This window comes from Neophocaena asiaeorientalis, unplaced genomic scaffold (genome assembly GCF_003031525.2).
Source record: "Neophocaena asiaeorientalis asiaeorientalis breed wild unplaced genomic scaffold, Neophocaena_asiaeorientalis_V1.1 scaffold119, whole genome shotgun sequence".
NCBI classification, from domain to species: Eukaryota; Metazoa; Chordata; class Mammalia; order Artiodactyla; family Phocoenidae; genus Neophocaena; species Neophocaena asiaeorientalis.
Window position 1 is genome coordinate 923,520 of NW_020175821.1, and position 15,762 is coordinate 939,281.

Below are 15,762 nucleotides of genomic sequence, written 5' to 3' on the forward strand. Positions count from 1 at the left end.
CGAAAACCCACCTGTCTCTCCTCTGCAGATCAACAGCAATGATGACAGCGGTGTGCTGCAGGGGAGCTGGAGAGAGGACTACTCCCCGGGGGTCAGCCCACTGGAGTGGACGGGCAGCGTGGCCATCCTGTGACAGTGGGCAGCCAGGGTCGGGCAGCCTGTGAGGTATGGGCAGTGCTGGGTATTTGCAGCTGTTATGGGTACCGGTGAGTGAGGGGGAGATGGGAATGCAGAATCACTTATTGACTCTTCGTGATAACTCTTCGAGGTTGGGCTGGGATTATCTCCACTTCACCTGAGTTAACTGTGGCCTGTCCACAGCCCCATGGCTAAGGAGTGGTGGTCACTTGACTCTTAACCAGCACACTCTATAGTCTCAAGGAATCCTGCAATAACCAAGGAAGGTGTGACCTGCTGCAATCACTCTTCAATCTCCTTGATGGAGCAGTTAGGCTATTAAAATGGTCACCTGGATAGAGGAGCTTGTGGTCCCAAAGTGGAGGCAAAACTGGCTTCTTTCTGACACCTGCTCAGGCTTCTCAGCTCAAGGTGAGCCTGGAGTCAGGGGCAGGTTGAGGGAAGCTTGAGGTGCAAGCAGATAATCTGGAAGCCTGATCTCATCTGTGGGCAGAGCTGGTGGCTCCCAAACACTTCTCAGAGGGATTCTTGAGGAGTTACAGTTAGAGATTTACTACTTTGCTGACTACCCTTAAGGAGCATCCATGTTTTATGCATTATCAGTTATTTACAGTTTAGTCCCAAGTCATTGATCAGATTATCTGTGAAGATGAGGGAAAGATGGAAAGCACTGTGGTGCCTGCCTATCTTCCCCCAAGAGGCAGGAGTACCTTGTACAGTGCTGCCTGTTACATTGTGATGCTCAAGAAATGTTTACTGGACCGATGTGTTGACTCTGAGTTGGAGAACGAGGGAGCACAGAATGGGGAGGACAGAGACAGGGTCCAAAGACAAAGTTCTAGATTTTTCTGAGAGGGGCAACATAGCTTGGCAGTTATGTACAGGTGCTACAGACAGTGGAGGGGTTTAAATATGAGTGTTCAAATCAAGTGACCTCATTTTGTTCATTTGTTTTCACGGGAAAATGTTCAGCACAGTGCCAGTATTTAGTACAGCCAAATTTGCCTTGGGCTGGGATGTCCCTGACTAGGCAGGTGTTAAGGAGGAGGGCTCAGGCCTTTAGACCCTGCAAAGAGAGGGAGAAGGTCTAAGTCTGCATCTTTGCTCCACCTCTGAGCCTCTCCCCACAGCTAGGCCCTAGAGTCTACGACCTTTGGGTGAGGGGAAAGCTGCTCCTGCCAAGTTGCCTCTGGCCACTTGCAGCCCTGGTCTAACTCTCACCAAGGGTTAAGGGTTTGTGAAAGCCGAGGAGCTGTGCTGGCAGTGGATAGGCGACTGTGGACAGGTGGCGTCCTTTGGGGATCTTCAATGAATCGAAACAAAAAGATTGGTCATTCTTAATAGTCCTCTTACATTTCAAAGCATTGTAATCCTCCCAGCAGCCTCAGTGGGCACCATCTGCTCCTAAGCAGGACAGGGGTGGGAGAAACCTCTCTCTAAACTCACCTTGCTTGCTTCCACACCTGGCTGTCGGCTTAATTTCATCTGGCCCTGGTCAAATGTGTGTGGTGGTGGTGGTGGTGGGGATGACAGTGATGTAGTGGCTGCTTTGTGTGATTCCTGAGAAGCCACAAGAGGGTGCTGTTGTCTTATCAAAGATGGTCATTGCCTCGTACATGCAAGGTTCCCTTCGTCGCTGTCTTCCACATATCTCCATAAGTCTATCTGGCTCTTCTATCTGTGCTTTGATTTCTTTCTTTCCTCCAAACCCTTTTATTTGAGTATAATTACAGATCCAGAATTTCAGAACTGAAAATCATCTGGTCCAGCTCTTCATTTTGTTACATATAAGAAGACTAAGGGCCAGAGAAGTTAAGCCAGTTACCTAAGGTCACACAGCTTCTCTTCTGGCCATAGCATAGGTCTAATTTTTAAAATTTTTCTTTCGAATTATCAAATGTTTAGGTTCTCTTTTTTTAGTTTGGAAAGCTGCTGAATGGAAAAATCCCTAAATGATAAATTGAGTTGTTGTTAATTGTTAAGTGACCCTCAAATGATTTCTTTCTCCTGGTGGAATGGAGACTATGGATAGGGCAGGTAGGCCACAAGGTTCTGGGCTTGGGTGAGGTGCTCTGAGGATAAAGGAGTTACAGGTATGGATCTGCAAGAATCTTGGCCTTTTTTTCTCCTCCAGCTTGAAAGTGAGAAAGTATGCTCATGAAACCAATGATTCTTCTTGAAATAAACTGTTAGTCCCCATGCTTTTCTTCTCTTTAGTAATGAGATGCTTAGGTGTTCCAACCCGTGTCATTTCCAATTTCCATTCTGCACACAACGTGGATGCAAACTTGACCATCGACACCTACTATGACCAACATGCAGAGATGCTGCCAACTCAGAAACGGGACAAAATATGGTAAGGGGCACTGTCTCCTACAGGTCTCTGTTCCGTTCCAGGTAGGGTAGGAAAATTCTGGCCTGATGCTGTCTGGCCTTGAGGAAATATTGCCCCGTACATTGTTGCCGATGCTCAGAGAATAAGTCCCCCAGCCAGAAAGCTGTTCTGGCTAATCAGATCATCACATCAAGCTCATTTCAGAGACAGAAGACTATGGGATAATGTATTCTGAAGCTGGCAACCAAATGAATAGGTTGTGTGTCCTCTGAATACTGACCTCAAAATCTGTTTCATCTTACTCTTCCTTCTTTGAGCCTTTCTGTTTCAGAAAACAGAGCACATTTCTCTGTTTCTCTGTCAGGGCAAAGCCAGGACTAGCTGCCTCTGCATATTTCCTTTGGTCTCTGCTGACTTCTCCTCTCCCTGCCCCACTCCCTCTCTGCAGGCATGTGTATATATGTCTGTGTGTGTCTCTGTGTGTCCCTTTATTTTTGGATCTCTAGTCGCTTCCTTTCTCCTCTGCTCTACCCCACATCTGATTTCCTGTTTTTGCTTTTCCAGCCAGTTTCCAGGTGAGACCTTTGAATTGTATGAGAACTAGCTGCTGTCCTTGGAGCTCCCTCCCTCTCTGTGCTCCTCGAGGGCTGAAACTTCTCTGGGTCAATGAGCAGTAGTGTATCTAGGAAGGACATGTCACTTGTGTAGAATTCTGTCTGTGAGCACGTAAGCTGAATCTAATCATGAAGAAACAGCAGGCAAGTCCAAAATGAGGGCCACTCTGATAAAAATAAATAAATAAATAAATAAATATTGTATTCAAAATGTCAATGTGATAAAACAAAGCCGGAAGCACTCTTCCAGATCAAAGGACGCAAAGGGTATTGGTCAACTAAATGCCATGTGTGATCCTGGACTGGGTGGAAAAGAATGCCACAGAGCTGCAGTCCCCAACCTTTTTGGCACCAGGGACCGGTTTTATGGAAGACAATTTTTCCACGGAAGGGGTGGGCGGCGATAGTTCAGGCGGTAACGCAGGCGATGGGGAGCGGCAGATGAAGCTCTGCTCACTCGCCGCCGCTCACCTCCTGCTGTGCGGCCCAGTTGCTAACAGGCCATGGGCCGGTACCGGGGGTTGGGGACCCCTGCCATAGAGGACATTATTAGCTGACAACATTGAAATATAGACAGTAAAGTAGATAAAAGGATAGTATCAATTTTTTTTTTTTGCGGTACGCAGGCCTCTCACTGTTGTGGCCTCTCCCGTTGCGGAGCACAGGCTGCGGACGCGCAGGCTCAGCGGCCATGGCTCACGGGCCCAGCTGCTCTGCGGCATGTGGGATCTTCCCAGACCGGGGCACGAACCCGTGTCCCCTGCATCGGCAGGCGGACTCTCAACCACTGCGCCACCAGGGAAGCCCAAGGATAGTATCAATATTAAATGTGTGAGGTTGATAACTGTACAAGAGTACACAAGGGAAGATCCCTATTCTAAGAAATTTTCATATCCACACTGAAAGAAAGCTAGTGATAAAGCAAATGGGGCAAAATGCTAACAATAGATGAACTGGGTATATGGGTGCTCTTTGTACTATTCTTGCAACTTTATTATAAGCTTGAAATTACTTCCAAATAAAATGTAGAAAAAAAAAAAGAAGAAACAATGATATAAAGCACTCAGTATAGGGTTTGATACCTGGCAAATCCTCTGAAAACGCGAGTCCTTTTCTCCTTACTGCTTTCTGCAGGAATTTCCATGTCTGGAATGAGTGCTCGATGATCCAGAAAGATCTCCCTCCAGGATACAACGAGTGGCAGGTTCTGGACCCCACTCCCCAGCAAACCAGCAGTGGTGAGAGCAGACCATTGTGGAAGGGTCTGGGCTCTGTGGGGACGCCAGTCAGGGTGACTGACCCAGTGAGCAGGAGGCCAGAAAGGAATGATGCCTTTCCCACTTCATCCGCTTTCCAAAGTCGTAGCAGAGACAACTTCGGGTCAGGGGTCTAACTTTGCCTTTGACGGTTGGGTGAGCTGATGAGTCACTGGACCTCTCAGTTATTTCCTCACCTGTAAAGTAGGGAAGATGAAGGTGATGACTGCTGCTTCCCAGGGCGGCTGTGAGCATCAGATGAATTAATGGGAACTGGAGAGCACCCCATGGATGAGGGTCATTAATGCCACTGCCCCTCCCCATCCCATCTCCCTACCTCTACCTCCCATGGCCAGGACCCGCTGGCCCTGGTCCATATGTCAGCAGCCAAGTTAATGGTCCACAACTCCTGTTCCCTGAACAGAGTTGTTCCACTGTGGCCCTGCCTCCGTAAAGGCCATCAGGGAAAGGAAGGTCCACCTGCCCTACAACACCCCATTTGTGTATGCTGAGGTGAACGCCGATGAAGTCGTTTGGCTGTTGGAGGATGCGCAGGCCCAGGAACTCCTGGCCCATATCATCAGTTCCATCAGGAAGGAAATCAGCACCAAGATGGTAGGGTCAGACCAGAGCCAGAACATCACCAGCTCCTACAAGTACCCAGAAGGTGCCTGGGGCCCCAGATTTTCAGGGAGGGGGGCAGCTGTAACCTCCTTTGTGTTGCCTCCCAAAGGACATGAGGATGGCTCTCACGTTGAAACCATCACCACCTAACCACTGCCTCCGCAAAAGATGACAAAAAACACCATCCAGTGCTTATAATCAGGAACTCATTTAACCCAAATTTTTGGCAACTCTATGAGGCAAGGAAATATCCCTGGGCTATATGTGACTGAACTGAGCATGAAGAGATGAAGGGACTGTGATAGAGCAAGGGTTTGAGCCCAGCACCAAGCAATACCAATCCCCTCGTTCCAGCCATGATGCTGTATTGTCTCCTTAGGCAGCTATTCTTTGTGGCTGAGGCTTCGGGAGGGGACCTGGGAGTTGCTGGGTGCCTTGTTTCCAGCAAGAAGTTCATTGGTCCTCCTGACCCCTCCCCACTGATGTCTTTCCTGGCTCTCCTTTCTGTCAGGATCCCGTGAGGAGCGATCTGTGTTCATGAAGGCCTCCTGGAAAATGCTGGGCCCTTGGAAGGCCCCTTCACCCTTCCTGGACCTGCTGGGGTCTGGGGGCTTTGAGGATCAGCTGGCACAGCTGCAGCTTTACCTGACCAGAAAGGCTGAGTGGGGCCAGGATCTGCTGCCGAAGCTTAATGCCGGGAGTCTGGCAGATAGAGCCCAACCCCAGGGGCCCATCCGCCTGGTGATGCATTTATGTGCGCAGACCCTGCTGCACGACGGTGGCACCTGGGAGCCCCCCTGGAGACAAATAGTGCACTTGACCCTGGACTTCGGGGAGGGTGAGTATGAGGCAGGCCTGGAAAGGCACATACAGGGAGGGAAGCTTGGGGCCGTGAACAAGTCACCCACACACACACGCACGCACACACACGCATGCACACACACGCACGCACAGCACATACGCGCACACACACACACACGTTGGGCAGTGAAGCTGCTGTTGGCAGGAGATTGAATGTCAGGTACTGTACCTCTGATGCCATCCCACCAGGTGAAATACAGCAGTGACCTCGGGGGGTCAGGGGCGCAGGGTAAGCACCATCTCTCTCTCTCTCTTACACACACACACAAACACTTTCACACACGCACATAGGCTCACACTCATATTCTCTCTCAAACACAAACTATTATTTCCTTTCTCCCACATACACGTTTTCACTCTCTCTTTCCGAGACCCATTCCTGGACTCAAGATGTATTTTGTCTGTGCTTAGAGACACAGTGGCTGCTCTTGCTACCCTACAATTATAGAAACAAACTGATGGATGAAAAGCTGATCTGCGTGTCTGGCATCGCCAAGGTGGAGGAGACAGGGAGGTCCATGCTGGTCCTAAAAGATATCTCCCTGGGGCCTCCCCGCTTATCTACTGAGGTAAGGCATCTGGACAGAGATGGGGCCCAGGGGCCCTCTGACTCACCCAATTCAGGGGCTGGGGGCACAGCAGCTAACAAGGCACAGTCCCTGCCTTGGACACCAAACAGTTGATTAAAGTGCAGTATGGTGTGGTCCCTTGCACTCTGTGCAAAGGGAAGGCTTCCCAGAGGAGGTGACATTTTACAGAAGACACACAGGAAGACACTCTAGAGAAACGAGGTGGAGTTGAAGGCATTTTAAGTAAGGAAGTAGCTTTGCAGAGGCAAAGAGACAAGAAAGGTGGTATCTGGGAGATAGAGTAGAGAAGACAGGTTTGAGAGAGACTCAGGCCAAATTCCTTGTCACCTGATAAGACAGGGGTGACAAGGAAGAAGGAAACAAATGAAAGGTGAGCCTCACATTTCACATTCAGAGGCTTGAGTGGCTGGCAAGGCAGTTGCATGAGGAACGAATACAGGTGAAGGAAGGGTAAATGGGGGAGGGCAGGGATGACTTCCATGTCCTATAACCAGGGTTTTTCTTCCTCTGAAGCCTCCTTTCCCCACTTTCCCCTCCTACCTGAAGGCCTTGCCCACTGCCTAATCCCCACCTGACTGTGCACCTGGTGGATCTGTGAACAGCACCCTCCACCCCCACCAGAAACAGATGTGAGTGGCTCCACATCATAAACCGTCTGGCCACCTGACAGTTTTCACCTAGACATGCGGTGAGGTCATCAGGCCAAGTGATGCCAGGCAGCCTTCATGAGTGGGGAGGGGGTAACAGTGGGCAGAATCACAAGAGCAGACACAAGCCTGGGGCTGAGGTGAGGGCCCTGCCCATTACACAAAGCCCTGGTTACAACAGGATCCAATGCAAACACATCAGGTGCCAAGTAGGCTATTAATTGGTCCCCATTGCTAAGGAACCCCGGGATGATTTGTGTGACCATCCTGGATGCCAAAGCTATTTTGACCTTGTTCAACTTTGGCACACTCACTAGAGTACAAAGGACATGTTTCTTTTCTTTGAATTCCAGAGAAGTCAGGATGTGTTCTTCCTTCTCCTCGATTCTCTCTGGTTGAGCCAGAACGTGCCCCCAGTATGATCTGGGTGGTCGGGTCATTTCAGTTCAACACTCGTTTACCAAATATCCATCATTTGGCTGGTACTGTGCTAGGCACTGGGGCTCTAGAAGTGAGTAGGATGGATCCCTGCCTCCCACTCACAAGTCAAGGCCATGCTGCCCTATGACACAGACCTCACATGTGATGCACTGAATACACCTGGAGAAACTCAGGGTCTGCTAATGTATATGAAGACAAAGCAGCATGGGAGGAAGATCCTGACTGGGGTCTAGGACACCTGGGTCAGGTCCTTCTCTGCCATTAACATATCCTGCAACTTGGGCCTCAGAATGACATCACCAGTGGCACATGGATGGCACACATGACACCACTTCCTTATCCCATGCCTGTGTCAGACACTACTAATCAATCATGACCCTCTCACTGGCTTTGGATTGTCCTCAGGATCCTTTTAAACACACCATTCCTATCAGCCACAACTAACGGATTGGAGCTGGCACTTAAGTTGAAATCTAATTGCCATCCTGAGCTAGGTGACGGGGAGGGAAATAGATTTCACTTGGTGCCAATTCCCAGTTGGTGGTGGCTTCCAGTAGTACTGTGAGCTCCTAAGGCAGGCCAGTGTATGTGTTAACCGTGAATACTGTGGGCTCATGTTCTCGACCTTGCAGCGTCTTCGTGCTAAGTGAGCAGTCCCTGGTGGTCATCAGAGGGATGGGGAAGTGAGGTTGCTGAACTGAGTGCGGACATGAGGCCAGTTGCCCATGATATCCCCGTCTTCTCTCCACACAGGTGTCCGAGAGGGCCAAGGTGGGCAAGGCCCTGAGAGTCCACATCTTGTTCACCAATACCCTCTCGGTGGTTCTGAGTCACTGCACAATGGTTCTGGAGGGCAGATAACAAATGAGTAAGTACCATGGCTATCCACCTGCCTCATGCTGGTTTTAGATAAGGGGATGCCTCGTGGGGTCATAGGATGGTCATAGTCTCCTGGATGCTGCCTCCTTTCCCCCACCTTCCCACCTCCTTGGGGAAGGTTGAACTCAGTGGTGTTGAGGGTGGTGGGGGGAGGTGTGGGACGTGCTACCAACGAAGAGAGGAAACCAGATCACCCACCCAAGCAGTTACTCAAGGCTCTAACAGGCCCTTTTTGACTTTCAGTCTTGGAACTCTGGTGGCCAGACACACCATCCAAATTCAACTGGACCTCTACCCCCATCAAAGCTGGACCCCACCAGCTGCAAGTCCTCATCAGCAGCAACAGATCAAGGAGATCAAGGGCTGCAAGTACATCTTCATTGCTGCAGGAAGGGCTTCTTGAGGCTCACACCCACCTCCTCAGGCCTTCCCAGTCATCCAGCCACTCCCCCGCCCCCCTCCTGACACCCTCTCGGCCCCCTACCCCTCCAGGCCCATTTTGCTCTCTTCTCCTCCTGAGGGTGTGGTGTTATCTTTGCTCCTTCTATGTCCTCTTCCCCCCCTGCCTGGGGGTGAAGGAAGTGCTGTTAGAACCACTGTGCATCTCGGGAAGAGACAATAAAAATGCTTTATCTATCATCAGTGTTCCTTTTTGTGTGCTAACAAGCTACTTATTGCTACTGGCTGGTCCTCTCGGCCTGACTGCCACCTGTGTGGCTGGGCCCTCCCTGCTCTTCCTGTCTTCTCTCTCCTCCTGCAAGATCTGCAGCCACAAAATAAGTGCAACGTGATTCCCCTCTAAACCACCCTCTCTGGAATCCTAGATCCCAGGTCTCTCCATTTAAATTGTCTTAGTGAGCCTGCAAGCAGAGGCTGGAGGGAGGTCTGGGGAGGGCGGCCCAGACATGCTGGGAGGACACTGTTGCCTGCGGGGACCAGCCAGAAGCTGCTGCCGGCCGGAGAACCTGGGGACAGCGGGGCAGGGCCCACTCACAGTGGTAGCGGGCTGCCGCCCAAAACAGGCCCTCATTTTCCCTGACCTCATCTCCCCTTCTTGCAACCTCACCCACTCCCTCTCCCCAATCTGACCTCCTCAGCCTCTCTTCCTTCACTGTGTGTGTTTTTGTTATTTTAAGAACAGGGAGCCACTCTTTTGTATTTTCTTCCTGTGATTCTCTAGATCATTTGTGCTCTTCTTAGATAATTTGGAAAGTACAGAAAAGTGAAAAGAAACAAAAGAAAAATCACCGATAGCTTCCCCATCCCAGAAGAAATCTCTGCTAACATTTGACACTTATCTTTCTGGTCTTTTCCCCCCTTTCACTGTGTTTTTGAAAGTTATCATTACATGGCTATCTATCATCAAAAAGACGAGAGATAATGAGTTTTGGTGAGGGTGTGGAGGAAAGGGAAACCGTGTGCACTGTTGGTGGGAGTGTAAATTGGTGCAGCCACCGGGGAAAACAGCATGGAGGCTCCTCAAAAAATTAAAAATAGAACTACCATATGATCCAGTAATTCAACTGTTGGGCATATAACCAAAGGAAATAAAATCACTATCTCGAAGAGATATCTGCACCTCTGTGACACTAGCCAAGATATGGAAACAACTCGTGTCTGTCAACAGACAAATGGATAAAGAAGATGTGGTGTATACAATGGAATATTAGGCAGCCGTGAGAAAGAAGGAAATCCTGCCATTTTCTACAGTATGGATGGACCTTGAGGACATTATGCTAAGTGAGAGGTGATTCAGATAGAGAAAGACAAATACTGTATGATACAGCTTATACATGGAATCTAAAAAAGCTGAACTTGTAGAAACCGAGAGGCTGGAGGCAGGGGATTGGGGAGTGTAAGGCCAACTGGCCCGAGGCAGGGGAACACAATCAGATTCACAGGTTGCATCAGACTGAAACTCTCTGGACCACCCAGTTCCAGAAACTGACCTGGAGACTTTGCACCCGGCCCAGCCTTCCTGCCTTTCGAGGGGCGGGACTAATGGTCCCCCAGGATACCCAAAAAGACCACCAAATAAGGAATACCCTGCGCCCTCCCAGATTCACCACACCCCTTTCCCTTCTTCCCCTATAAAGTCTTGCCCAACCCTCGCCCGGGTGCGACTTCTCTGGCCCCTTTCTCTCGGACCAGTGAACCTCGCCCGGGAGCGCTCCCTAATAAAGCTCACTTGAAGCTTTCCTGTTTCGCGGTGCCGTTTGTTAAGATCCGACCTTACATTTGGTGCCGAAACCCGGGAGGGGTACCAAGCCCCGCGGGTTACCGCGCGGGCCGCTCCTCCCCTCCCCCAGGAGACAACCAGGGAACCTCTACTCATCCACCCGATCCGGCAGAAAACGGGGTAAATCCCCCTCCCTTGTTCCCTCCAACCCCCAGAGTCCCTGCCCACCGGACTCCCTGTCCCTAATGGCGGCCACGTCAGGGACTCCTCCGTCCTCTCTCCGGGCCTCGGGCAACTGTGGAGACGTCCCAATTGCCTGACCGCTCTCCAACTCGCCGGGCCTCGGGTGATTGTGGAGACGTCCCAATCGCCTGACCGCCCTCCGACCTGCCGTGAATTGGAGACTGAGACCAGGGACGCCTCTCTCCCTCTCCATTCACTCAGGGACAGACTGGGGGTCATGGGAACCTCACAATCGAAACCAGATCCTAAGACGCCCCTGGGGTGTCTCCTAGCCAATATCTCCGTTGCCGACGGCTTATTTTCTATTCCACTGTGGCCTGGCCACAATATCCTCTAGACAATTAATCCTGAAGGGACTTTCGATTTTAACATTCTCCGTGATCTAGATAATTACTGCCGCAGGACGGGCAAATGGTCCAAGGTACCCTATGTTCAGGCCTTCCGGTATTTACGCTCCCGCCCTTCCTTCTACATCTCCTACATCCAAGCCCCTAATTTCCTTTGACGATGACCCCTCTCCACTAAACGACCCACCCGAATCTCTCGCCTCCCCCCCCTCCAGAACTCCTCTCCAACCTCCACCCTACCCTGAAGCGGTCCCGCCTCCCGAGCCCGCTCAGGCCCCTCCAACCGTTCCCCCGCCTCCCTTAACGGTTTCTCCTCCCACGCCCCTTGATGCGCCAATTAGTGCACATACACGCTCTCACGACTCCCAAGATCCAAATCTCCTCTGCCCTCTGAGGGAGGTAGCAGGAGCGCAAGGATTAGTTAGAGTTCATGTTCCCTTTTCCCTCCAAGATCTCTCTCAAATAGAAAAGCGATTAGGCTCCTTTTCTGCCGACTCTTCCCACTACATCAAAAATTTTCGCTACCTCTCTCAAGCTTACGATCTAACCTGGCACGATATCTTTGTGCTCCTATCTTCTACTCTGACCTCTGACGAGACAGAAAGAATTCAAACTGCTGCCCGAAACCAGGCAGATCAGGTTCACCTTACCGACAACTCCATGCCTGTCACGGAGCGACTGCCGTACCTGGCACCGATCCAGACTGGACTTATCAGGATGGCCGTCGTAAGCACGACCTCATGATCCAATGCCTCCTGGCTGGCATGCAGGCTGCCACTCATAAGGTAGTCAATTTTGAGAAACGAAAAGAGATAACCCAAGAACCTAACGAAAATCCAGCTATCTTTCTCAATCGCCTTACAGAGGCCTTAACTCTATACACCCGGCTGGATCCCGACACCCCAGCAGGGGCAGCGGTCCTAGCCACCCATTTTATCATCCAATCATCCCCGGACTGATTTCCGAAAGAAATTAAAACGGGCAGAAGACGGCCCTCAAACCCCTATTCGAGATCTGGTAAAGATGGCCTTTAAAGTCTACAATGGCCGTGAGGATTTGGCAGAATCCAGCCGACAGGCTCGGATGCACCAGAAGGTGGCCCTCCAAACCCAAGCTCTTGTAGCCTCCCTAAGGCTGGCCATCTCCCATGGATCACAGCATCCACGGGATCCACAAAAGGCAACCCCGCCGGGGGCCTGCTTCAAATGCGGAAAAAAAGGCCACTGGACTCGCCAATGTTCCAATCCCCGACCTCCTTCTAAGCCCTGTCCCAGCTGCGGGCTAACGGGCCACTGGAAGAGTGACTGCCCTACGACTGGCCCTCCCTCAGCGTCTCCACGCGGCGGGCAGGCCGACCCAACGGCATTACCATTCGAACTGCTGGGATTGACTGACGACTGACGGCGCCCGGACTCGAAGACCCCCATCACCCTCGCCGAGTCCAGGGTAACGCTACAGGTAGCGGGTAAGTCCATCTCATTTCTGGTGGACACGGGGCTACCTATTCGGTCCTGCCTACTTATTCCGGGCCAGTTTCTCCTTCCCAGATCTCGGTCATGGGTATTGATGGCAAACCATCCTTCCCACTCCAGACCGGTCCACTCCCATGTCATATCGAAGGACTCCATTTTACTCATTCCTTCTTAGTCATACCATCCTGCCCAGTTCCCTTGCTAGGCCAAGATGTCCTTTTCCACTTAGGGGCCTCCCTCCAGCTGGTTAGACTTGACCCTAAGGACCCTAAGGTCCCCTCCTCCCAACTCCTGCTTCCTCTTCTCGCCTGTCTCTAGAACCCTCCCCCTCCTATCCCCCTCTTCCAATCACACCGAACCCAATCAATCCCCAAGTCTGGACATATTTTCCTATAAGTACATTCTTTTTAATAGTTACGATCACTCCACTGTTTGGATGTACCAAATGTTTCTCATTAGTCCCCTACTTATGGGCATTTTGGCTGTTGCTAGTGTTTGTCTTAGACAAAGCTACAGAGAGTGTCCCAGCACTACATGTCCGATAATTCCCATCCTCTAAATCTGCCTGGGGGCAGGGGTAGTTCCACAGGCATGCAGACACAGTGTGGGCAGAAGGAAGGGTGAGCCAGGAGGAGAGTAGGAAGAAGGGCAGGGAGGGATGAGAGTAGGGAGTGGGTCTGGTGGGCTTTGGGGGCAGAGGCCAGACTCAACCAAGCCTTACTTCTGACTTAAAGGATGCTGAGTAATATTCCATTGTATATATGTGCCACATCTTCTTTATCCATTCATCTGATGATGGACACTTAGGTTGTTTCCAAGCAATAAAGATGTAAAAAAAAAAAGGACGCCCCTGCTTCCCTTCCTCCCTCTCCCTCTCCCCCAACCTTATCCCCAGGGGGCCTGCTGGGTCGTGCCAGAACCCAGAACCCTCAACATCTCTCACCACCTCTCACTGCCCTGTCGCTGAACGGCTCAGAACTCTTACCTATCAGCCCGGTGAAGAGGCACTGCCACTGAATCAAGGAGGACAGCTGTCTGTCTCTCTGTTCTCCCAGTCTCTGTGTCTCTCTTACACACACACACACACACACACACACACACACACACACACACGCATATCTCCCGGCTTCCAAGACTAGGGGTTTCAGACTTGTACTGAGGGCCCCCCTGAGCTGTGGGGAGGAGAGTGATGCCTGTGAGGCCTTCTCTTTTCAGTCTTGTGCCCCACCCAGGTCCCAGGGAGAACCTATAGGGGCTAGGGATTGGTAGGGGCTGAAATCAGGATCACTGGCTCCCCCATCACCACGGCCAAGATATTGGCTGGGGAGCCCCACACACCCTGTCTCAGGCCACTGCTGCTCCCCACTATGGAGAGGGATGTGCGTGCTCTCAACCATGAACCTGCAGCTCTCACCACACTGGTCCAAAACCTGATAAAATGCATGTCAGCCAGGAGTCCTTCTCCACCAGCGACGCCCCCCCTCAGACTGTGTCTGAGGCTGCCTCTGAGGAAGAGGGGAGGGTACCATCACCTGAGGCTCAGGCAGGGCTTCCAGACAGTTCCAGGACACTGCAATGAGGACATCTGCCCCCATGGCCTTTTGTTTGTTCATTCTTAACTTTAAAGAGAAAATTCTTTTTATATCATAAAAGAGACATGTTCATTCCAGAAAATCTAGAGAACACCAATAGGCAAAAAGAAAAAAAATACTGCTAACATCTTTCAGAATAGGGTTCAAAATCCCCTGTTCATACACATATGTTTATAACAAAAGTCAATTCGTGCCCTACACATTATGTAACCTATTCAAGCTTAATATATCAAATGTAGATTTCTGTCTAAATATACAATTTTGCACCCATATATTAATAGTGTACAGAATTCTGTGATGGAGATGATCATTTAACTAGTCCCTAAGAACAGGGCCTTTAGGTTGTTTCCAACTTTTCAGTGTTATAAACAGCACTCAGAAGAGCAGCTTAAGTATCTAAATCTTTGTGCACTTTCTAAATACTTTGCTTAGAATAAATTCCTAAAGAAGGAATGCTGAGGTCAATGCCAACCCCTAGGTTCCAGTTTTCTCATTTCCAACCAGGACTAGTTGAGTGTAGCAGAAAGGGAAGGGAACATGGACTCACATGGGCTCTGTGTTCAAATTTCACTCTACATATGTGTGGTTTGGGCAAGTTACTTATCACTCTGAGCCTGTTTCCTCAACCTTGAAATGGGGTTTCCTCAACCTTAAACCAAGAAATTCCACCAAAGGTAATTTTTACTTCTACCCCATGTTCCTATTGAGCCTGTTGCTGGTGTTGATGGGGGGTAGGGGATGGGCCTCCCCAGGACGCCTCACTCATGCCCTTCTTGGAGTCACCGGGTTCTCTCCCCAGAGCTCAGTTTCCATGGCCCTGGGCCTTCTGGGGGTGGGAATGGAACAGGAAGGGTGGCATGACTTTTCTGCTTTGTGTCCTCCCACTTTGATTCCCAGAAGACACTGTCTACTTGGACGGTGAACCCCAGAGGCAGGAGTATGTCGTGAATGATTACGGCTTCCTATCAAGGGAACAAGAACTGGATCTGTCCCTGCCTCTGGAACTATGGACAGGTGAGTCTCAGCCCTGTTCATGGCCCATCCGGGCCCTGGACTCCTAGGGAGAGGGGAGGAGGACCAGATGGGAGGGTGCCCTTCATGCAAGCTTCACCCAGAACTGCTGACAAGTGGTGACTAAATGGCACCAGGAAGCTGTGAGACATGACCCCACAACTTCCTGGGAGCTAGGGGAGCAGCCATAGAAAGTTGGAAGGTGTTCTTTGCTGATCACGTCTGATTAGGACAACAGGATTTAAGGGGGAAGGACAGCTGAAGGCACCCACTCAGGAATTCCACTAAGAGGGTGAAGATGAAGGGACAACAGTGACAACGGCCATGATGGCGGCTGGTTTTTTATTTGTTAACTGTGTTTCCAGCGGGGACCCAGCTGACACGCTTACTTAATCCTCACAACACCAGGCGACAGTCCCTAGGGTCAGTTCTGTCACACTGAGGAAAACTTGTGCCCGGAACATCTCATCCAGAAGCATGGCTGATGAGCAGCAGTGCGTCTCCCTCCCCATTACTATTTGCTCTTTGGTTAT

The 15,762-nt window shown here is 50.7% G+C and overlaps 1 protein-coding gene across 1 annotated transcript in view; it reads left to right on the forward strand.

Annotated features, from left to right (window-relative positions):
- The window catches only part of TGM5 (transglutaminase 5), a 54,966-nt gene that overhangs the window by 7,320 nt on the left and 31,884 nt on the right, over nucleotides 1-15,762 (forward strand). The window contains 2 exon segments of the mRNA XM_024732596.1: nucleotides 15,113-15,179; nucleotides 15,181-15,232. Coding sequence (XP_024588364.1) covers nucleotides 15,113-15,179; nucleotides 15,181-15,232 — 119 coding nt within the window.